The 25,083-nt window shown below is 41.6% G+C and overlaps 1 protein-coding gene across 5 annotated transcripts in view; it reads left to right on the top strand.

The window, feature by feature from the left end:
* LOC138760457 (tetratricopeptide repeat protein 7A-like) overlaps window positions 1-25,083 on the top strand; it is a 402,683-nt gene that overhangs the window by 217,337 nt on the left and 160,263 nt on the right. For 4 of the 5 annotated variants that reach the window (XM_069931051.1, XM_069931050.1, XM_069931054.1 and 1 more), the window contains 3 exons: window positions 4,648-4,761; window positions 11,839-11,984; window positions 17,817-17,948. In XM_069931051.1, coding sequence (XP_069787152.1) covers window positions 4,648-4,761; window positions 11,839-11,984; window positions 17,817-17,948 — 392 coding nt within the window. Of the gene's footprint in view, window positions 1-4,647; window positions 4,762-11,838; window positions 11,985-17,816; window positions 17,949-19,226; window positions 19,462-25,083 lie in introns of those variants that run through there. The other variant, XM_069931053.1, reaches the window with a different exon arrangement.

Here is a 25,083-nt window from a genome sequence, read left to right as displayed (position 1 = left end):
TAAGCAGATTTGGCCACCCCTGCAGTATAATATCCTTGGATCATCGCAGAGTGCGAATGCAAAGCTAGGAAAATACTATAGTCCGTCGGGTACACTCTTAAGTTGTACCGCAGAGCCATTGAAGAATTTATAAAGCTCGACATGGAGCCAGTGTCTACTAATCAATCAGTCAAATGTCTGTTTACCTTCACCTCCATCTTCAGATTATTCAATTGGTGAAGCATTGCCTGATCCCAGATGACTGATGCCAGTGCTCTGAAAACCCCATCACTCCCCATGCTGATGCCGACTTTCTCCTCTTGGCCCGCGGGCAGACAAGATGGCATCAACCACAAGGTGCGGCAAGATAGCCACCCTCCATCTTGATCTGATAACGGACTAGATGGCGCCGACCTTGAGGCACGGCATGATGGCCGCTGAGGCTTCACGCGATGCTTCACCTTTGGTGGCGGGTCCCGCAATGAGGCGCAGCAAGACGCTGGTGGCGAACAGCATGGAGAGGTAGAGGCCAGTCCTTCGGGTCTCGGGCACAGGTCAAGCAATGTATCGGGGGTTGCACAAGCGGTCATCCTCTTTGGGTTCCCTTTAGCCCAGCAGACCTTCATCCAGTGCATTTGCTTACTGCATTCTGTGCACACAGAGTCCTTCACGGGGCATTGGACACAGGGGTGCTGTGCCTGTCCACAGAAGTAGCATTCCCAGTCACACATGGCCACAGCATTCAGCACTGAGGCTGCAGGGATCACAGGTGCCCCAATGACCTGTTCCTCTGAAAGGGCACTGCTTTCGCCTGTGAGATCCTCAGCTCCTAGTTGGGCCTGCTTGAGCACTTTCACCAGCTGCAGGGTGCTGGCCAGGTTTTTCTTCCGCAAGTCTAGCAGTCACTGCCTCACGTACCACGACCTCACACCTGCCATAAGGGTGTCCCAGATTTTTTGTTCCTTTCTCACCTGGGCCATTGCCCCTTTGTAGTGGCATTTTCTGGTCAGGGCCCATAGTTCAAGAACATAGTCGTCCAGCAACTCACCCAGATGCTGCCGACTTTGAGAGCGTCATTGCCTCACCAACACGTTGTTCAGGGGCCTCATGTAGCGGGCCTTCAAGCCTTCTATGGCCAACTCATAGGTAGCACAGTCTCCTATGACAGGATATCCCTGGGGCCGACTTGAGAGAGAAGTGGCAATCTCTGGTGACCATCCGAGTTGAAGACGTCTTGTGGCCGTCAGGTAGGACTGGAAGCACTCCAGTCTGTAGGCAAATTCCTCCAGAGCCTCAAGGGACAGAGAATTGACCTGGAGCGTGCCTGGCTTTAACAGGGCTTCCATCCCATTTCAAAGTTAAGCTATTAAAATTGTAACATGACTGAATGCCCTCAGAGACCAGTGAGGAGTACAGACGCACTTTTAATAGCTTACAATTAATGGCCAGTAGACACAGTAATCCTCAGGTGAATCTGAGGTAAGGTGGGAAAACCTGGGTTAATATTGGATAAGTTAGGGTGGAGCCAGGGGAGGAGCCACCCATCTGAACAATACACAGACAGTGAATTCCAGTTCATTGCACACAGCATCTTTCCCATTGGGAAAGAGATACAGGAGTATCAGAACTTGTATCACCAGACTGAGGAACAATTTCTTCCCACGGGGCAGTGAGGATGCTGAACAACTAAATGAACTGCTCACACTCATCATCTGAGCCTCTACTATTTATTAAACAATATTTTGTCATGCATATGTGTTGCTTGTCTGTATGTCTGTTATGTCAGGTTGTGCATTGCATGTTTTGCACTGAGGACCATAGAACACTATTTTGTCAAGTTGTGCTTGTACAATTGGATGATAAATGAACTTGAAATGGTATCTCCCTGTATTGCACTGAGCAATATGATGAGGGTGCTACAGTCAAGGCTGTACATTGTACTCTGTAAAAGCCATCTAATCACTGGAGCTAAAATTCTGTAGAGATTGTTTTTTCTTAACTCCTTCTTCAAGACAAATTGATTCAAACTATTTAAGATGTTCCTGGCAATTATAATGTTTGACCTTCCTTGCCAGAACACTCTATAACAAAGGAGGTTGGAGTTTATCAGGCTAACTGTATTATATTGTTCATAATTATCATCATATCCTTCAAACTTTTGCTGTTCCAGCTGTTCATCACAGCCAGGTTGAGTATTGTTTGACAAAAATGATAAAACACTAACCCTTTGAGAATCTACTATTTATTAAACAATATTTATTAATTTTGATATGTGCATTTGTCTGCATATATATTGCTTGTCTGTATGTGTATATATTGTATGTTTGCAAGGAACAGAGAACACTATTTTGTCAGGTTGTATTTGTGCAATAGGTTGATAAATAAACTTGAATTGAACATGAATTGTAACAATTTCCTTTTATATACAATCAGTAATTTGTACCATGCATTATTGCTGCTTTACCAGGGTGTATGTGATCAAAGTGTGGAGCAACATATAAAAATGTTTTTAAAATGTTACAAGATAACCTGAGGACCTCTTCTCTATGTCCATGATGGTCATTGCAAAAAGAGGGAACATTCCTTTCACTCATACTGAACCTGAATATTTCTGTACTACAATCTTCCTTTTCTGTGTTCAGCAATTTATCTATGAAATCTGAGAGTGGTGTTATGTGTAGTGATGCCATTTTATTTACGACAGATGCAAATGCAAATTGCAGAGAATATATAAATGCTTGCTGATATTACTCTTGTTATAAGTTATATTATATATAAATATATCTTTAAAAGAGATAGACTATGGGGGGTCTAGTTTAGGCTACTTCAAAAACACAGTAACACTTCATAAAAGACATCTCATTTAAAATGCAAGAGCTTTGCTGAAGCTGGACATTCAGGCTTCGAGTGAGTTTGCAGAGTCAATGGAACTGCTTTGGAAAGAACTTCAAAAGGAGGTGCAAATTGGAACAGAATCCAGGCTAAAGTGCTGATAGGATCTTTCAAAGATTGGGTTTGGAGTTCTGTAAGAAATAATTTGGTTTTTAGCAAAGAGAGAAAAGAACAAACAGAGAGAAAGGGAGAGAAATGAGTTCTGCAGTAGCAGTTGAGGCTACAACATGGCAAGCTGGCAGGCTTGTTGAAAAACCCCATTTTGAAGACAGGTTGTGAGTTCTGAGTTCAGCCTGTTCCAAACCCTTGCAGTCCTTACAAGAGGAAATGGCTGGCTAGAGTGTTACTCCTGAAATAAGGGAAACAAGAGGAACTCTGTGGTGACCTGGAAGAAGAGGTTATCATTTGGAAAACCCATGATGGGTTCAAGTTTCTTCGGCAAAGCACTGAAGCAGCTGATCGGAGGAAATCAGTTTGTGTGTGTCCAAGGAGCAACAAATTTCTTTCTGAAACCAACAAGAACCTTCTTGAGTGGTAACCATTTAATTTTAAGCACCAGAGCCTGGTGGAAATTATAAATGTTAAATTCTGTACACAATGTGAGAATTGCTTGACACCAATGAACTTGGAGAAGTGAGAAGTGAATGATTGGACTGTGAAACAAAGAACTTTCCTGAACATATACACATTGCATACATGTGCACTTAGAATTAGAAGGGGGTTACATTAGGTTAAGTTAATAGTAATGAGTTAAAGTTTTATCCTGTTTTTATGTTTAAAGAAAATTAAAAGCAACTTTTGTTTTAAGTAACCATTGTCTTGGTGAATTTGTATTACTGCTGGCTTTTGGAGTCCTCTGGGCTCGTAACACTCAATGCAGAATTTAATGGAGGTTAGATTGAGCAGTTAAAATGATTTTTGAATTCCTGCAGTTCATTTTTTAAAAGCAAACACCTTAAATATGTATCTAGATACAAGTGACTATCAAGGGAAATGAGCATGTAACATTCTGTAATGTGGGAGAAGTGGCTTCGGCAAAGCTATATTTTTAGTCTTAGGTTACTGCATGCACAAGTTAGATTGTGCTTACTGAATCATGGCAGGTACAAATATTGGCTCTAAAATTAATTTCACAACTAGTTGGAGCATCCTGTGGATATTTAAGGGCAAGGTTGGCACCTTTTTGCTGTGTTAGTCAGAGCTTAAGCACTTAGTTGTTTTTCACTGTGGACAGGTGTTTGAGGGATCGGCTTTGGCTCATATTGAAAATGATCTTAGCTCCAGAGATTTCATTCTTTTGAGTTAGAGCCAGTTCTATTCGAATGCAGCCAATTCAGCAATCCTTCACTTGACAGCTGGGGCCAATGGGCAATACTCCAGTTGGCTTCATGGTTTGGATTTGCCCATCAGGGACAGATGGGTCAACCACAGGTGAATGTGCAAGCTATTGACAGCTCTTTAACTGATCCTCTACCATCCATTTAAAAATCTGATCTAGTCACATGTAATAAATTATAATATACAATATAGCTCTAATTATAATGCCAATCTTTTTTATCAATGCACTTATCAAATAAATTGCCAATTATTAATAATTTTTGTGAAATATTTGTGGAGTCAAAATGGGGTTCATTCCTTTATTGATGTTCACTTCTGTAATACACCGAAAAGTCTTCAACAGTAAACTATGTGTGAACCAAATCTGTCTGTGCACAGTGGATGGGCTTATTTTGAGAAAAGCAAATAACAGGAATTTTTTCACATTCTCTTTTCCAGTTTACTTTTCACTAAAGTCAGGCTTGAGGCAGTTCACAAAGGACCAGATGAAGCGCTTGAAACCTGCAAACAGATGTTAAATGTGTGGCAGACAACATACATTTCACAGTTCAGGTAGGCTATGCAACTTGGAAAGAAATGCACTGCTGCATTTGGACACAGAATCAATTTCAATAATTTTTATCTGATATGAAAGGGAAATGGCAACTTATGAAGATGTGCTTTTTTTTAGATATACAACACAGTAACAGGCCTTCCTAGCACACAATCCTCTGCCCCCCAAATGCACCAATTAACCTACAAGCCCCCAAAACCCCAGTTTTGAATGGTGGGAGGAAACTCATGCATACATGGGGAGCACATACAAACTCATTACAGACAGCGCCAGATTAGAACCTGAATCGCTGGTGCTACAATAATGTCACGATGTGGTGTGATACTATAATATAAATCAGCTATTTTCCTGCACCTTGAAATAGGTATCTAAATATCAAGCTTGATATCTATCTGCAGCTAGCGACAAAGAGACACAAATAATCAATATTTCAGGTCAATGGCCTTTTGAAAGATGAAGGGGTATAACACAGGATTCTGTTGACGCCGGTGGTTAAGTGAAAAAAACACACAAATGCTGGAGAAACTCAGCAGGTCAAACAGTGCCTTGATGCAGCAAAGGTCAAGATGCATCACCAACGTTTCGGGCTTGAGCCCTTCAATAAGGATTTGAAAGATGAATATCATTTGTGTGCAGCTGGTCAGAAAGATAATAATGTCACTGCATTCCTCTTTAGACTTTTTTTTGAACATTTTATTTTTGATTTTCAAAGACTCATAAATCCAAATAAACAATACATTTGTTTCCAACAATAGTGTACATCATACAGAGTCTATTTTTACCTTCTATCCCTCTCCCATCCCTCCCATACCTTAATACAAAAAAGAAAAGATTATATAAATTAAACAAATACAAAAAAACAAAATATCGTTAAAGTCAAAAACCTTTAAGGGAACTTAAGAACATCGCAAAGAAACTTAAAACAAAAGGATAAGGAACAAAATGCAAGAGCACGTCGCCTACGCCACAACCCACTTCACTGATCTCAAGCATTCCACTAGTGGCACAGTTATTGTACTTACTTAACCTAAAAGGGGTAGAATTACATCTACGCACCAATGTGTTGCAGATAGGGTTGCCTGACCCTAACGAATGTGCCATATTTCTTCCTCAAATTGTACATGATTTTCTCCAGGGGAATACAACTCTGCATTTCCATATTCCATTGTGTAATATTTAGTTGGGAGTCAGACTTCCACATGACCGCTATACGCTTCCTGGCTACCTCACAAACTGAATTCAGTATCTGGCAGTTTAAAACTCATGTCCATAATGTTTCCCAGAAGGTACAATTCTGGATCCTATGGAAAATCCACCATTGTAATTTTTTTCAGAATGTCTCCCAGGTCCTCCCAGAAGAATCTTTCCTTTGTACACAGCCAGGTTGAATGGATAAAGGTTCTAGTCTCCACACCAAACCTAAAGCACATTTCTGAGATTTCTGATTTAGATTTATGTAATTTTTGTGGTGTGAGGTACAGTTGAATCAGGAAATTGTATTGCACCATCCTGTACCTGATATGCTGGCATTAATAACGGCTGTCACGCTGTCCATACACAGGTCTGACCAGCACCGCCCATGGATTATTGTGCTCAAGTCCATCTCCAACCTTTCCCTCGACCCGTGTAAGCCCGGCTTCGGGCCCTCACTTTGGAATAGGAGATACTTTGTAGAGATAAACTTATGCATATTCCCCCTTTCAAATTAGAATCTTCATATCACTACATATGGGCAAGGCCATAGATGGTCCCAAATTATCCCTTAAGAAAGATCCTAGCTGAAGATAGCAGAAGAAAATTTTATTAGAGAAATCATATTTATTCTCCAGCTGCTCATAACAATCCTTGATGTACCTGATCCCCTACTGACACCAGGTCCAGGATCTTATTATCCAGAGTCATGGGTATTAATTTGTTCTGGGTCAAGGGAGTTCTAGGAGATATCCCTCACAATGATTTATGTTTTGCTATGTCTAAATTACATGTTTTAATATGGAGTTATCTGTTTTCCCTGATATCAGTTTGATGACCCAATTATATATTAACTCTCTTGCTATCTTTCTCTTACTGTGTGTAGTCCAATTTGTGCCCAGAAGGGGATTCCACTCCCTTAAACCTTGACTGGGCCACCCAAAATTATTTTTTTTAATTCAGCAATTTCAGACCTCCTAATTTATCCCAAGTCAACTTTTCCATGGAGGTTCTAGCCACTTTACCATTCCACAGGAACTTTCTGACACATCAATTGAGCACCTTAAAGAAGCCCTGGGGCAATGGAATGGGTAAGGACTGTAATAGATGTTATAGTCTTGGCATCACTTTGTCACTTTAGACTTTTAACCATATTGTGTTCCTTCTTTGAAAAATCTAAATTATCTTCATTGATTTGCATCAATCAGACAGGACACATTTCCTTAACTGTTGTGAATTTAATCAAAAAGCTGCAGAAAAGGTTACTACACAAATTAAGAATGCATGAGACAGGTAATTAACTAACCAAACAAAAATAGAGTCAGGATAAATGGATCATTTTTGGATTGGCAGTTAGTGACTAATATGGAGTATGTGTTGGGACCCCAATTTTTTTTACAATCAAAATTAATGACTTGCTTGAAGGGAATCAATGTACTGTTGCCTCATTTATAGATGATACAAAAATGACCGTGCAGTTTGTGAGGAGAAAACAGACAGGTATAATAAGATATATTTAGGTTAAGTGAGTGGACATGAAGACATGAAGTTGACAGATTATGAGAGAGCAGAAATGGAATGTTGTGGCTAAGATTGAATCAGCTGTGATCTCCTTGAATGCCAAAGCAGACTTGAGGGGTTGTTTTTCTATCTTCTGCTCCTACTTCTTAATTTCCAAAAATTATTTTTAAAAATCATGAAAGAAAATATATTTTGACACTGTCCTGTATTTGTTGTCTTTACATGGATTTCTGAATGAAAACTATTATATCAACGTGACCATCTTTATTTTCAATTAAGCAGCTATTTTACATTGATATGTGTTTATTATATTTGAACTTGTTGGAGAATTCGGCTTAATTTTAGCATCCAAAAATGTAAAAGAGACATCTTCATATGCACAGAATTATTCCATGCATATGGCACACATATGTATGCTATATAATTATTGCAAAATATTAAACTTCTAATCTCACTAGTTAATGATAAAGAATCAGTAATCTACAGATGGTTTATTCCTTCTCATGTTTACGGAGAAATGGATGTTCCATTCAAATCTCAATTGCCTCAATTGTCAAATAAAGTGGTGTAATTTAGTTTTTTAGGAAAGTCCAAACCATAATGGAATTTCAAAATGTAAACTTTATGTAGCAATTAAATAGTTACAGAGCAGGATTTGTAAAGATGATCAAACTGAACCAGGTTTCCCAAGCAGGATTGAACAGATGGCAGGCTGTCTCGATCTCTTGGTTTTTATGAGTAGGACTGTCAGGAATGTTCAGCTGGGTTCCACTTGGGTTCCTGATTCCTAATTTTTCACTGAGGTTTTGCATATCTGACAGTCTCTGCGCATTTATAATAATCTCAGTACATTTTATATTCCATATTATTAATTATGGCACATGGGCATAAGTTAAATGTAATTAAAGAACAAACAGCATTGCAGGTGCTAAAAGTACAAACATAATGCTAGAAAATATTCAGGAGAATTTGCGAAGAGAGAAAATGAAGTGACACTTCAGGTTAATGATGATTTTTTTATCAGGATTGAGGAAAGTTAGAAATCAACTATATTTAAGTTGAAGAGAAGAAATGGTGGAGAGAGCAACGGGAACCCAAAAGGCACAAACATTGTGGCACTGGCTTGGAGGGGGTGTGAGGATGTGGGGGTTAGGTGGGTATACAAATAGGAGATGAATGAAAATGGAAAAAGAAAAAGGAAAGGAAAAGAAATAAAACATTGCTGGAAATGTAAGCTGTGACTGGAAAAACAAGATACCGCGGGTGCAGGACGTTTGAAACGACAGCAAAGAATGATGGAACTGCTTTGGTCAGACACTATTGGTGCCGGCAGAAACATAGTTGATGTTGCAGATTGATGACTTTTCATCAGAACTTAGCAAGTTTGCTTCAAACTGGAAAGATTAGTTAGCTGAAGTTGTTGAGATTAATGTTATGTTCTGGGTGTTAGAGCGAGCTTGGTCAGAAAATGAGATCCTCAGACTTCATAGAGACTGTGACAAAAGTAAAAGATGGGATAGAGAATGAAAGTGAAAGGCAACTGAAAAGAAAGGATCACTCTTGCAGCTTAAACAGAATTTTCTGCAAAACATTCACCCAGTCAGCGTTTGGTTTCGACAATGTTGGAGAGGCCATCTTGTGTGAACCAAAACTAGTACACTAAAGTACAGTGAATTACTGCTTCGTCTGGAGGGAGCATTGGAATTGCAGGATAATGGGGAGGGAAAAGGTACAAAAAGCAGGTGCACCTTCTCCTGTGATGCAGTGAGAAAGGTGGAGGGGTGGGGGGGGTGCGAAATATGATGGAGATGCAAAAATGTACCAGAGCATTCTTGAAGAAAAAGTAACAGTCAGGGTGAAGAAATGTTGTTTGTGCTGATATTATGCTATAGATGTAGATGATAATAATGATGGGGTGGGGGGGGGGGAGTCTGATGAATGTAAAAGTTCGTGGTGGGGTGGGAGGAAGACAGGGAATACTCTTTTTCTGGACAGGAGGAAAGTAGGTGAGAGTGGAAATGCAGGAAATTGAATAGGTGTGATTGGGAACTCTCCAGTAGCAACTTTTGGATTTCCATCTGTGAAGAAGTAATGAAGAAATGAAGAACATGACTGGTTTCACCATTACTTTGACTTCAGTTTTTGTGCCAGTAAATTTTGACCCCTACACAGCCACGTTAGAAAATGTACAGTAGTTTAGTAGTCAAATAGTAGAATAGTTTCATCCCTAACGTCGAAGTACTCGAGATGGCAGAGGTCGACAGCATCGAGTCCACGCTGCTGAAGATCCAGCTGCGCTGGGTGGGTCACGTCTCCAGAATGGAGGACCATCGCCTTCCCAAGATCGTGTTATATGGCGAGCTCTCCACTGGCCACCGTGACAGAGGTGCACCAAAGAAAAGGTACAAGGACTGCCTAAAGAAATCTCTTGGTGCCTGCCACATTGACCACCGCCAGTGGGCTGATATCACCTCAAACCGTGCATCTTGGCGCCTCACAGTTTGGCGGGCAGCAACCTCCTTTGAAGAAGACCGCAGAGCCCACCTCACTGACAAAAGGCAAAGGAGGAAAAACCCAACACCCAACCCCAACCCACCAATTTTCCCCTGCAGCCGCTGCAACCGTGTCTGCCTGTCCCGCATCGGACTTGTCAGCCACAAACGAGCCTGCAGCTGATGTGGACATTTACCCCCTCCTTAAATCTTCGTCCGCGAAGCCAAGCCAAAGAAGAAGAGTAGAATAGTAAGAATTGGTAATTAAGCTATAAAATATGAAATGAGTTTGCTTCTTCTACAAAGGGCATTGATGAAGAAGGGGTTTAAAGTTATTCTAAATGTCAAGGTTACCTATTTTATCTTTATAAACAAAATTTCAATTTTGTAGGTATCATTTTTATATTAATATTTTGTGTCTGAAAGAAAGTCTCAAAAATTACTCCTGCTTGTCCAGAAAGGCCAGACAAATCTTAAAGCAAGAAGAGGAGGAAGTGTACAGTGAAACCTCGTTAGAACACGATTCGTTAATCCACGGAATCGCTTATAGGGCGGGTGTCTGTGGAGCCCAAACTTTGCAAATAAGTTGATTAAAATTCAGAATACCAATATTAAAAGAATGCACTTGCTTTCTTTCATTGAAATTGTTAGTTATAAGCCACTTTCAGGTGGAATTGTCAGGAGAATGCAGCTCCGGAGCCAGCTGCGGGTGTCTGTGAAGGAATGTTCAGATGGCAGCGCTGAAGGCGCTGAGTCAGGGCAGGGGCAGCCACCTGGCAGCTCCCCTCCCCACTGCTGACAGCCCTCCTGGCCCTGTAGTCCCGCGCCGGCTGCCCCAGCCTCGTAGTCCCACGCTGGCTGCTCCAGCCCTGACGTCCTGCGCTGTCGGCAGCGGGGAGGGTGGCTGTCGGCAACAGGGAGGGTGGCCGGCGGCGGCAGGGAGGGGGGGCTGTCAGGTAACGGGAAGGAGGTTTTACTGTAGTTAAAATCATATTGCCTGCACAGAATATAGTCCTTTTATTTTTCTTGTTCAAAATCTTCACTTTTTGCTTGTGAGCGAAAATATTGTGGAGCATTCATGTGACATGGATAAATGGAATATTTTTTTCCTGCCTGGATGGTTGTTACTTCAACATCACTCAAAGGACAGCAAAGTCCTTAATTGGTATATCAATGACAGCCTGAGCATATACTTCCACCATCCACTGCAGTATGTACCATTCACAAGATGCACTGCAGAAACCTCCTTGCCCCCGAGAAAGAAAGGGCATTGGAATTTTCAACACTTTCAAGATGGAATGCAAGTTATGCTGTTCTTTCATTTAACAGAACTCCAGATTTATTTTTGCAATGCAGAATTTGGATGGTTAACACCACTTTTTCAAGCCGAACTAGAAATGGGTAATAAATGATGACTTACATAGGGACACTAACAATTAATGAATGAAATAATTTAAAAAACAGGAATTAATGAAAGTAATTTTCAGCATTATATGGTAAAATCCCCAATACCTGGAATTCAAGCAACCAGCAGTCTCAAGCAGCAAAAAAAATTGCGGAAAATAAATACTGGTAGGTAACAAATACTAATTTTTTAATTGGCGCCAATCCATGCAACATGCAATCTCAAGGAGACAGCAAAATCCCTGGATACCGGGGATTTACTGTAAGTTTTTAACTACATAAACATCCTTTGTACACATTCATCATGTTGACTTTTTTTTTGGCAAACTCAGTTCTCAAATGAAGAAGGGCCAGTTAGGCATGTTACTACTGGATGTCATTGGGAATAATAAATGATTTTGGAAAAGGAAACTCTAGAAAATTTCCTGCAATGTCATCTCTCATTTTAATCTGTTCTCCTTATTTCAGTGACTGGGACAAAGAAAGCAGTTTAACTGAAGGGGCACAGATGGAAAAACGGAGCACTCTTCAGAACAGCGTAGGTGAAGGAATGTCAGCCGAGAAGCGAAGCACCATTCACCTTGCTTTACCTGACTTTCATGAGGGTGAATCGGGTAAGGAGGATTTGGAAATTATTTGACAGGTTTAACAGGATTATGACTTTCTCTGTTGAAAAATACTTAAAATTGCTCCATAAATATTTCAGCTATTTGCATATTTTAGGTAACAAAAACAGAATGGCTTTGCTTGAACTTTAAATGGTGAATGCAGTATTTTAGGCAGATTCCACAAAGTATTAGTAAATGCTGTACAGATTAGAACTCATGTGAGTTTTCATCTTTTACTTGAATCCCCCAATTCCTTGCACCAATTTTACAATTGGAACTTGATTAAGGCACAGAACCAATATTTTGGACTAAATGCAGCACCTCACACTGAGATACAGTTTCATTACCTCTGACAAGTCACCATAAATCACTTGAGGATTTCTTTGTTACGGGTGAAACTATGCAGTGAGCTTTGCAGGACTGTTAGTTCAACAAAGCTGTCTCAGTGATGCAGGATCCTGTCCTCATTCAACATCTATCCATACTTTCACTCCCCAGCAAAGGGCAGCAGAGAGAAAAGAGATTGACAATTACTTTTTCCCAAGTTTTCAGCAAGAATGAAATCACAAGCAATAAAATTATACATTTACAAAATGTATTATATAAAGCTAAAGGAAATGTTTGAAAGTACACCCCAAACATGCAGACTCTAAAATCAGAACAACGAACAATGTAGGGAGGACTACCAAGTTGCATGTAGTTCTGATCTGGAAATGTATTGCTGGCCTTTCATTATTGTTGGGTCTAACACTTGAACCCAGCAGTATTTCAGGAAGAGGACTGAAGTGGTTAAAAATACACTCATTACAGCCTTCTCAAATGCATTTAGGGACAGATAATAAAACTAGCTTTGTTACTGATACTTAGAACTTGAGAAAGATCATTGATGGGGTTCTTTCGAATATTATGAAATATGTTATATAAAAGAAACTTGTTGTTAGCTGTTAAAAATATTTTTGCAATCTGTCTGCTCATTGTCTCCATCCAGTGAAGGAGAGTTGTAAGTTTGAGAGAAGGAGTATTAAAAAGGTAATAGGGAGAATACTGGAAATTATAGACCAGTGAGCCTTGCTTCATTGGTGGGCCAACTATTGGAGAGGATTCTGAAGGACAGGATTTATGAGCATTTCGAGAAGTACAGTCTTCTCAGGAACAGACAGCATGACTTTGAGGAGAAGGCCTTGCTTCACAAGCCTAACTGAGTTTTTTGAGGAGGTACAAGAGAGATAGGGCAGTAGATGTGGTGTATATGAATATTAGTAAAGCATCTGGCAAGGTCCCACATGGGGGACTTGTTCAGAAAGTCATGAGGCACGGGATCCATCAAACCTTGGCGTGTGGATTGAGAATTAGCTTGCCTATAGAAAGCAGAGAGTAGTAGTGGACAAAAGTATTTTGCCTGGAGGGCACTAACTAATGGAATTCTGCAGGTATTTGTTCTGGGACCCCTGCTCAAAACCTGCAGTCTGAGGACCAGGTCCAAATCTCTGATTATGGTCAGGAAGCCTTCAATGCCTGATGCCCTTCAGGAGCTCTTCTTGCCCTCGCCATCCTCTTGAATCCCAGTTTCAATACCTGATTCTGACAAGCCAGTGTCCCTTTAACAACTTAAAGCCTGTATGAAGCTGTCAGAATATGAGCTAGGCAGTAGGACCCTTCGGAGCAGTGCTGTGTCTCCCGGGTCAACACCATCAGCAGAACTGCCCATTACCAGCAGCTCCATCAGTGCCACGATTTTTCAAAAAAATCAGGACTTAAACAGCATTTGCACTGAGTTGAACGAAAACAGTGGTAAAACAATTTCAATATACGTGTCAAGTTAGGTCTAGAACTTGGTGTCCACGTTGTTACAAGATCAAACCAGCAACCACAAAGAAGGCATATCACACGGGTAAAGATGAACAATTACTTTATTAACAAAAAATTCACCTTCAAACTTTAATTCAAAAATCCCCCCTTTTATAACAATGCCCACTGGTTACTGTGCAAATCTCTATAACAGTGTAAAACTAATAAATTCCCCAGCCTAAATATAACATACATAATCAAAGTCTAAGCTACACTTCCAACTAGCCCACAGAAAAACTTACACAAAACACACAAGTCTCACAAAACTTCGATCTCAACCGAAGCAAAGATCATAGACAAAATTCAGTTTGTTTGGTAAACTGAAGCCAAAAGATCTTTGCGAAAGAGAGAGAGAGCACAAAGTTTGAAGTTGTCTTGTGTTGCTTGCAGAGAGAGGAACCATTGGCTTGGTCCCGATCCTTCTGGCTGCCTTCGGAATGTTCATCCTTTTTGAAATCCCAACATTCTAAACTGTCCTCCAGACCATGACTCATGCTCTGGGCCTTCTTCCACTCCACAGCACCACCCAGTGGTGGTTTATCGTCCAACTCCAGAAAGTCTTTTCATTTTCTGCACATGCTCAGTCCATCTCCCACTCTCTCAGCAGTCCACCTTCACCTTGGCTCTCGAAGGCAAACTGTCACTTTTTAACATAAAACCACACAACACATAGGCCAATACACAACACAGAACTCTGTAACAACATATATCAGTAAAAAAAACTATTTGCAAATGCTCCTTCATAATGGATTATATTCTATGTACTCAGCTTTAGGACATAGCAGTAGAGTCAAAACAAAAATATCACAACAATGAACCAAGGGAACTCATTTTTTAAGATACCATAAATACTGTATGTGTATAATATATGTAATCATACATATTTGCTTGTGAAAGGGATTCTTCTATGATTCATGTGTTTCCTCTTTATAAATGGTTTGATTTGGAGTGATGAAAGTTAAAATTGTTAATTTCCTAGATGTTTTTAGGCTTAATCCGTCTGTGTGGAATTTGGCTAATCTCCAAATATTTGGAGGTACAGGGATTGATCGAGAGTAATCAGCATGGTTTTGTCAGGGGTAGATCATGCTTGATAAACCTGAGATTGAGTTTTTCGAGGGGGTTACAAAAAAGGTTGATGAAGGGAAAGCTGTGGATGTTGTCTATTTAGACTTTAGTAAAGCTTTTGACAAAGTTCCCCACAGGAGGTTAGGAAAAAAGGTGGAGGCATTAGGTATAAATAAGGAGGTAGTGAAATGGATTCAGCAATGGTTGGATGGGAGGTGTCAGAGAGTAGTGGTAGAAAATTGTCCAATTGGAGGCCGGTGACTAGTGGAGTTCCTCTGGGATCGGTCCTGGGTCCACTATTGTTTGTTATATATATTAACGATCTGGAAATAGGGGTGGAGAATAAGCAAGTTTGTGGATGATACAAAGATTGGTGGTGTTGTGGACAGTGAGGAAGATTACCGTAGATTAAAAGGTGATTTAGGAAGGCTGGAGGTGTGGGCTGAGAAATGGCTTATGGAATTTAATACAGGTAAGTGTGAGGTGTTACATTTTGGAAAGGCAAATCTAAATAGGTTATATGCATTAAATGGTATGCTATTGAGATGTGCAGAGCCACAAAGGGATTTAGGAGTTATGGTAAATAGTACCCTCAAGGCTGATACTCAGGTAGATACTCAGGTAGAATGTTGGCCTTCATAAATCGGAGTATTGAATTCAAGAGTAGGGAGGTTATGATGAAATTGTACAAGGCATTGGTGAGGCCAAATTTGGAGTACCATGTACAGTTTTGGTCACCAAATTATAGGAAAGATATAAACAAAATAGAGAGCGTGCAGAGAAGGTTCACGAGAATGTTGACAGGATTTCAAGGTTTGAGTTACAGGGAAAGGTTGTGCAGACTGGGGCTTTTTTCTCTGGAGCGTAGAAGATTGAAGGGGGACTTGATAGAGGTGTTTAAGATTTTAAAAGGGACAGACAGAGTAAATGTGGATAGGCTTTTTCAATTAAGAGTGGGGGAGATTCAAACTAGAGGGCATGGTTTAAGATTGAAGGGGGAAAATTATAAGGGGAACATGAGGGGAAATTTCTTTATGCAAAGGGTGGTAGGGATGTGGAATGAGCTTCCGGCAGACGTGGTTGAGGCGGGATCGTTGGTTAAGAAAAGACTGGATAGTGTAAGGTAAAAACATCATGAGATGGGACCGGAGAAGGAGTCACCCAGTACTAAGGAGTAACAGAATGCAGATGTGACCTTGTACACTCAAGATAAGCTTTGCACTAACAAGAATGATGTGCAGCAGACTAACAGAGAAGGATAGCAACAGTTTATTCTTTGGACAATGTAATGGTATGATAATTTACTAAGTACGTATCCTGAGGTATAAAAAAAGCACCACTTGCTGATAACGGCAGAATGCGCCTTCTCCAACTAACACTGTTAGTTGCAAGTGTTACAATCCGGCAATAAAGAACAAAGAACCTTGATTTCGACTCAGTCTGGTGTTTGACTCACTCATTCATGAACAAAGCAGACCTAACAATAGTTACATGGAGAGGAGAGGACTGGAGGGGTATGGACCGGGTGCTGGTCAGTGGGACTAGGAGGTTGTAGGGCCGAACTGGCCTGTTCTGTGCTGTAAGTGGTTATATGGTTATATGGTATTGTCTAATGGCAGGTGAGAGTAGAATTTGGGCTGCAAAAGTATTTTATATGACTTGAATTTTCATACTGGAGGTTGGGATGAGAGTCAAACTTGAAATAAGAGGTTCAGTGGATGGATGGTCAACAAGTCAATGTATGAATTTTGGAGAGGAAACCTAATTTTAAGGGTTTTATTCCCAATGACAATTGTGTTACAAAAATTAATCAGCAAAAATTTTGTGTTTGTCAAGTATTCTTCAAAGATTCCATCCTCCTTAAATAAGGAATCTAAACCATAACAACTGAAAAAGAAAAAAATATATAACTTATTTTATTTATTCTTCTGTATGCAAAATTAGAATGGTGACCATTTTTATCTATGCAAGGTTACATTTCAAATACTTCAACCTTTCATTGGCACCTTTTTATAGAAAAGATATTCAAAGCATGTGAAAGATGCTAAATAGTTTCATTAGGATAATAGAAGGGTAGAGGGCGTAGTGCTGATCTGTAGGATGGAGGAAATCAAATTGGAGTTTGGAAACAGGGAAGGTTAATATAGTAAATGAATCAATATACATTTTAAAAATGTCAATTGGAATTTCTAAAAAGTCATGACATTGCTAACATAAATTCAGAATAATTAAACCATAAAAGGGAGAGTTTGAATTATGCGAAAGATTAATGAAATATAATGTATGCTACAAGTTGCTCTTGCAACTAACTTGGTTTCTTCTGAAGCTAATGGTTCATTTTTAATATTTAATAATTTTTTTCAGTTTATTTTGAGGGGTTTACTCAATGTGTAATTGATGCCATTACTGAATGAGTGATTACTTGACTAAACAGAAGGCTAAGTTGTTTAGCCAGAGGGATAAGGTAAACTTTAGAGGGAAGACATGATTAAGTTGTACTATCACTTTGTTATTATTGAGATACAAGCCCTGAATGTAGTTCAGTGAACACAGTAAACATGATCTTAATCAAAAGATATTTGTCTGATCAGGACACTGAAGAAACATGGGCTTATGAGAAAGATGATCAAGAAATTCTTCAATATATATGAATATAATGTACATGAGAAATGTGTCAACTAGTGAAGGCAAAGAATCTGTGATGAGACAGGGTCCCTTGGAAGGATTCGTAAAGATGAGGGAAATACCTTTCCTAATTTCTCTCTCTCTGAAAATTATACCCATTTCATCCAATTATTTGCACTCATACTGGCAGAAAAAATAACCACCTAACATTAGAACAAAGCACGTGTTTAATTTTAGACTACAAATTAAGCCTTTAAATGGAAAAACTCAAGCAGAAATTGCCAAACTGTGCTTTAGGTTTGCAGCATGTGCCGTCAGTGGCAACTTCCCGAATGGAACTGACATCTGAGCTGTCGGCGCAAAGCACCAGTGTAAAGAATTCCCCCAAGCACTTGTCCATCATTCTGGAGCAGATTTGGCTGCAGGCTGGTAAGTAATTATTTCATTGATACACGACAAGCTAATAACATAACTTGCTATATATTAAAACTGTATTACCAATGTCACTATACTTTAGAAGTACCTCCTACATTGATTACAACATGCTTTGGGTCATCGTGTGGTGGTAAACTGGTCTATCGATGCCAATCTGCAATCTTTATTCCTCTGTGCATTCCAAATACAAAATCTAGCAATATATATTACTGGGTATAAATGCCATGCTATGTATACCTTGGTCTTATAACACCTAGTTAATATACAATGCCCTCCATAATGTTTGGGATAAAGACATTTTTTTTCTTTTGTTTACCCCTGTGCTCCACAGTTTTAAATTTTTAATCAAACAATTCACAGGTAATTAAAATAAACATTCCAGATATTATTAAAGGGTATTTATGTACATTTTGGTTTGGGAATGTAGAAATGACAGCACTTTTTATATGTAGTCCCCTCATTTCAGGACACCATAATCTTTGGGTCATTTGGCTTCACAGATGTTTGTGATTATTCAGATATGTTTAATTGCTTCATTGGTACAGGTATAAGAGAGCTTGGCTTCCTTATAAACTTTTAATCACTTTTGGTGTATGTAGTTGTCATTTTTTTCAATATGAGAACCAGAGTTGGGCCAATGTAAGTCAAAGAAATATAGAGGCTACACTGCAAGATGTAACTACTCGATAGCCACAGAAAGGATGGCCAGATTACAGTTTGCCAAAAAAGATTTAAAAGAGCCTGCAGAATTCTGGAAAAGGGTCTTGTGGACAGATAGGGTGGCACAGTTGGTGTAATGCGGTGTAAATTAGTGGCACAGACTCATAGGGCTGAATTGGCCTGTTCCAACAGTGCTGTTTGTCGAAATTTTTTAAAATGTAATTAGACCGAGAGTAACCTGTATCAGAGTGATGGCAAGAGCAAAATATGAAGGCATAAAGGAACTGCCCAAGATTCAAAGAATGCTACCTTTGCTGTGGTTTGCATCTTTATTTCTGTTCATGAAGTCCTCAGTGGACAGTAGTCATTGGCCACATCCACATCTTCCTCCTGAAGAGTGTTTCTGATCTGTCATATAAATGTTTGAAGATTTTTCTGCATGATGATGAGAATTCTTCTGTCATCAGTAGTGGAGGTTTTCCTTGGACAACCAGTCCCTTGATTACTGATCTCACCAGTATGCTCTTTCATCTTAATGATGTTCCAAACTGTCAATTTTGGTAATTTTAAGGTTTGGGCAATGACTCTTACTGTTTTATTCTTGTTTTTCAGCCTCAAAATGGCTTCTTTGACTTCCATTGGCACAAAAAAAATTAAAAACCTCTTATCCTAGTGTTGAAAAATGGTAACTACGGATTCCAAAGGGTGATCAAAAGCTAAGAGGCATACTCAGCTCTCTTATACCTGCACCAATGAAGCAGTTCAACATACCCGAGTACTCACAAACACTTGTGAAACCAAATGTCCCTAACGTTATGGTGCCCTGAAATGAGGGGACTATGTATAGTGGTGCAATTTCTACATGGTCAAGCCAAATTTATACAAATAACCATGAATAAAATCTGGAATTAACAGTTTCATTAAAAGTGAATTGATTTATTACAAATTTACAACTGTGGAGCACAGGGGTAAACAAAGGAAAAAAGTGTCTTGGTCTCAAATATTATGGAGGACCCTGTACGTTTCCACTGGCTGGGTTGTTTTGAACTATGGGGTCACAGTTTCAAAACAAGATCAGTGATGAGGTGATTTTTTTTTCAATCTGATTGAATTAATATTTGGAATTCTCCACCCAAGAGAGTGGAGACTCAGCTGTAAAATATAGTTATGACAGAGATGGATTTGGTTTTTAAACATCAAGGGAATCAAGTGATTTGGGATCATGGAAGAAAAGTGGTCCTGTGGTAAAATATCAGATGTGATATTATTGAATAGCATAGCAGGCACGTGGGCTGTATAATCTATCCTTGCTTCTGTTCGTGTTCTAAATTCAATGGTGCATAATAAAGGTCACACTGAAAACATCCCCCTGCATACAAATATTTAGAAGTTAAATTTGCATTCACAGTGAGGTGAGTAAACTTAAAGAATGAATTAAAGATGGTTTCTAGGTCAGTATGTCACAGAATCAACTGGGGAAGAGGTTATTTTAGATATAGTATTGTGCAATGAAATAGGGTTAATTAATAACCTTGTAGTAAAAGAGCCGCTGGCTAAGAGTGGTCACAATATAATGGATTTTTATATAGAGTTTGAGAGTGATTCAATTAGCTCTGAAACTAGAAACACAAATTAATACAGAGTGAAGTTCTGTGGGGTTACTGGGATAAAATAGATTTGGAAACTAGATATGAAGGTGAATAAATAATATTTTTTAAATGACCAGTAATTTTAAAGAGATCATGTGCAAACAGTATACATTCCCAAAATGTACAGAAAAGTGGTCATCCATAAACAATTAAAGAAAAAGGGATCTAGAAATATGGGCATGCAAAAAGGAAGAGATTAGCAAATATATAAACATTCCTCTTGGAAGAGATGGAAAAAAATAACTGGAAGTAAGAAAAAAAGTGGTGAAAACATTTTAAAATGTTTTGTTACTGCTGTCTGAGTGCCGTAACTTCAGGATATTGGGACCCTTTGTATATGAATGAAGTCAAGTCACCTTTATTTATTGTTTATAGCATACGCGCATGGTAAAGACGAGATAGCATTTCTCCAGGACCCCAGAGCATATTTACAGAAATATAAGTTAGACTACAATAAATACATTAAAATATTAAGGTGTATCAAAAAAAGGTCCATGATACACTATCCACATATGTTCTGTGAATTCAGGAGCCTAATGGCTTGGGGGGAAAATGTTGCCCAATCTGGATGTAAGGACTTGAGTGCTACAGTACCTCCTTTTCTTTGGCTTGGCTTCGCGGACGAAGATTTATGGAGGGGTATGTCCATGTCAGCTGCAGGCTCGTTGGTAACTGACAAGTCCGATGCGGGACAGGCAGACACGGTTGCAGCGGTTGCAAGGGAAAATTGGTTGGTTAAGGTTAGGTGTTGAGGTGTTGAGGTTGTACCTCTTCTTTGGTGCACCTCTGTCTCGGTGGCCAGTGGAGAGTTCGCCATAGAACACGATCTTGGGAAGGCGATGGACCTCCATTCTGGAGACGTGACCCACCCAGCGCAGTTGGGTCTTCAGCAGCATGGATTCGATGCTTGCGGACTCTGCCAGCTCGAGTACTTCGATGTTGCTGATGAAGTCATTCCAATGAATGTTGAGGATGGAGCGGAGACAGCGCTGATGGAAGCGTTCTAGGAGCCATAGGTGATGCCGGTAGAGGACCCATGATTTGGAGCCGAACAGGAGCGTGGATATGACAACGGCTCTGTACACGCTGATCTTTGTGTGTTTCTTCAGGTGGTTGTTTTTCCAGACTCTTTTGTGTAGTCTTCCAAAGGCACTATTTGCCTTGGCGAGTCTGATGTCTATCTCTTTGTCGATCCTTGCATCAGATGAAATGGTGCAGCCGAGGTAGGTAAACTGGTTGACCGTTTTGAATTCAGTGTGCCCGATGGAGATGTGGTGGGGATGGTGGTCATGGTGGGGAGCTGGCTGATGGAGGACCTCAGTTTTCTTCAGGCTGACTTCCATGCCAAATATTTTGGCAGTTTCCGCAAAACAGGACGTCATGCGCTGGAGAGTTGGCTCTGAATGGGCAACTAAAGCGGCATCATCTGCAAAGAGTAGTTCACGGACAAGTTGCTCTTGTGTCTTGGTGTGAGCTTGCAGGCAGCTCAGATTGAAGAGATTGTCATCCGTGCGGTACCGGATGTCATTGTTGAGGTCTTTATTGGCTTGTTTCAGCATCATGCTGAAGAAGATAGTAAAGAGGGTTGGTGCGAGGACGCAGCCTTGCTTCACGCCTTTGTCAATGGAGAAGGGTTCGGAGAGCTCATTGCTGTATCTGGCCCGACCTAATTGGTTTTCGTGCAGTTGGATAACTATGTTGAGGAACTTGGGGGGGCATCCGAGGCTCTCTAGTATTTGCCAATGGACAATACCTCCTACCGGATGGCAAAAAGGAGAACGATTTACCTCAGGGGTGTGTGGAGTCCTTCACAATGTTTATTGTCTTTTGCCTGCATCGAGTGTTGTAGATGTCCTTCATGGTAGGAAGAGAATTTCCCCAATGATCTTTTCCACTGATTTCACTATCCTCTGCAGGGCCTTACAGTCTGAGGTGGTGCAGCTTCCAAACCAGGCGGTGAAGCAGTTCCACAGGATGCTCATGTTGCATCCCTATAAAATGTAGTGTGGTAATTGGATGGGAGATTAACTTTCCTCAGCCTTCCCACGAAGTAGAGGCGCTGCTGGGCTTTCTTGGCTATGGAGCTGGTGTTAAGAGGCCAGTTGAGATTCTCCACCAAGTACATTCCAAAGAACCTGATACGCTTGATGACCTCAATGGTCGAGCCATCAATGGTAAGCGGACCGTGGTCCCTCGGGCCTGAAGTCAACAACCATCTCTTTTGTTTTATTAATATTCAGATACAGGTTATTGGCTCTGCACCAGTCCGTTAGCGACTGCACCTCGTCTCTGTATGCCATCTCCTCATTCTTACTTATAGGGCCCACTACAGTCATGTCATCAGTGAACTTGATGTGCACAGTCATGGGTCAGCAGAGTGAAGAGCAAGGGGCTCTTAGCTCAGTGTGATGGACTTGGAAGTGCTGTAACTGATTCAGACTGCTTGAGGTCTCCCTGATGGGAAGTCAAGAGTCCAATTCCAGTGGGAATTGTTTAGACCCAGTAGGCTCAGCATCCTTATCAGGTATGATTGTGTTGAATCCTGAACTGAAGTCAATGAACAGCATTAGAACATACAAGTCCTTATTATCCAGGTGAGTGAGGGCTAGGTGGAGGTGGTGACGATGGCATCATCCATAGAGCAGTTGGATCTATATGCAAACTGCAGGGGATCCAGTGATGGAGCTTGATGTGCCCCTTGACACCGCTGGGGGGCCCTGAAGTCGTCGGGCAACATGTGGGCTGCAGAGCGCAGGCTTCAAGATCTGGTGCTGAGGTCGGGGAGAAATCCCCGACGGTGCCTTTATGGCTGGCTGTCCCGCTGCGTGCATGATATGCGGGGCCGGTTTACCTGCCTAATGGCGTGCCGCCACACAGTCCCCCCAGAACCGGCACAAATGTCCTTTTTTGCCGGGCGGCCTCGCTTCTTCGGTTGAGCCGCAACCGCTAGCTTGTTGAGGTCGAGGTGTGCTGGCTTTAGTAAACAGTTCCCTCTTACCACCCATGTCCAGTGTGCAGGTGGATCCTGAACGCTGGATGACTCTGTATGGCCCTTCATATGGATTTTGAAGGGGTGCTGTGGAAGGGCCTCACCTGATAAAAACATACTCTGCGGAATACAGCTCGCTGGGGACGTAAGAGGCCAGTGTGCTGTATCTGGGTGGTGGTGGGGGTGTGAAGGAGTCCAACTGGGCCCGGAGGCGGGGAAGTAAACCGTGTGGTGACTGTGGCGAGTTGTGAGGTGCATTGATAAATTCACTGAGCAGGGCTAGCGGTGCACCATAGACCAGCTTTGCCGAGGATGCCTGCAGGTCTTCTTTGGGTGTCAAGCGGATGCCCAGGAGTACCCAAGGCAGCTCATCTACCCTGTCGGGGCCGGTGAGGCAAGCCATAAGTGCTGACTTAAGGTGGAGGTGCAATTGCTTGACCAGTCCATTGGCCTGTGGGTAATAGGCCATTGTGTGATGCAGCTCGATTCCCAGTCTGTTGGCGAGCTGTGCCCAGAGCGCGGAGGTGAACTGTGCGCCACAGTCGCTCATGAGGTGGGTCGGGACGCCGAACCAGGCAACCCAACTGGTCAAAAGTGCTCGGGCGCAGGAGTCCATGGAGGAATCTGGCATCGAGATATCCTCGGACGAACGAGTGGTGTGGTCTACCACCGTGAAAAGGTAACAGATACCTCGGGAAATGGGTAAGGGGCTGTATGGGTAAGCCACATGTATGTGGCTGAACTTTTCTCAGATGTGTTCAAAATCCTGCACGGGCGCTCTAGTGTGTCTGTGTACCTTGGAAAGCTGGCAATGGGTGCAAGTTCTGGCCCAGTCCGCAATCTGCTTCCAAACCTTGTGCATGACGAAACGTTCTGCCACCATACAAACCATGGACTGATGGAAGGGTGGGAAAGGTCATGGATTTGGTGGAAGACTTGCCTGGACCACTGCTGGGGAACCACTGGTCACGGGGTGCTCATGGAGACATCGCACAGGACGGTATCATCACCGAGAGGATTCGGGAGGTCCTGGAACCACAGGCCTGTGATGGCAGTCCTGAAGGCCTGTGTCTCCTCGTCAGACTTCTGATCCCGGGCAAACTGGTCATAGTCTAGGCCGGGTGTCAGCAAGCAAATGGCCGGTCGGGAGAGCTCGTCGGCAATCACATTGTCTTTCCCCGCCTTGTGCCGAATGTCGGTGGTGAACTCTGACACAAAAGACAGGTGATGCTGTTGGCAGGCTGACCAGGGATCTCTAGCCATAGCGAGCACCTGAGTGAGGGGTTTGTGGTTGGTAAAAATGATGAAAGGCCTCCCCTCCAAGAAATAGCAGAAATGACTCACCACCAGGTACATGCCCAGCAACTCACGATCAAAAGCGCTATACTTGCACTTTGGCGGATGAAGAAGTTGGCTAAAGAATGCCAGTGGTTTTCACTGTCTGTTAATCTGCTGCTCCAGATCGGCACCGACGGTGGTGGCAGAGGCATCGATGGAGAGCGCCATCTGAAGGTCGGTGCATGGGTGGATGAGCAGAGTAGCCTTCACGAAGGCAACTTTTGTGACTTCGAATGCCCTGTTGGCCTCTGGAGTCCAGGTGAGTGTCTTGTCCTTGGTCGCAATGAAGGTGAAGAGCGGTGGCATGATGCGTGCAGCACCTGGCATGATGCGTGCAGCACCTGGAATGAATCGGTTATAGAAGTTGACCATACCCACGAACTCTTGTTGCCCCTTGAGGTTGTCCGGGCGTGGAAACTCTCTGATTGCAGCGACCTTCATAGCAGCTGGTGTAGCTCCTTCAGCCGTGAAGGTATGGCCCAGGAACTCCATG

This window comes from Narcine bancroftii, chromosome 4, assembly GCF_036971445.1.
Source record: "Narcine bancroftii isolate sNarBan1 chromosome 4, sNarBan1.hap1, whole genome shotgun sequence".
Classification (NCBI taxonomy): domain Eukaryota; kingdom Metazoa; phylum Chordata; class Chondrichthyes; order Torpediniformes; family Narcinidae; genus Narcine; species Narcine bancroftii.
This window is presented reverse-complemented; position numbering and strand designations above follow the sequence as displayed.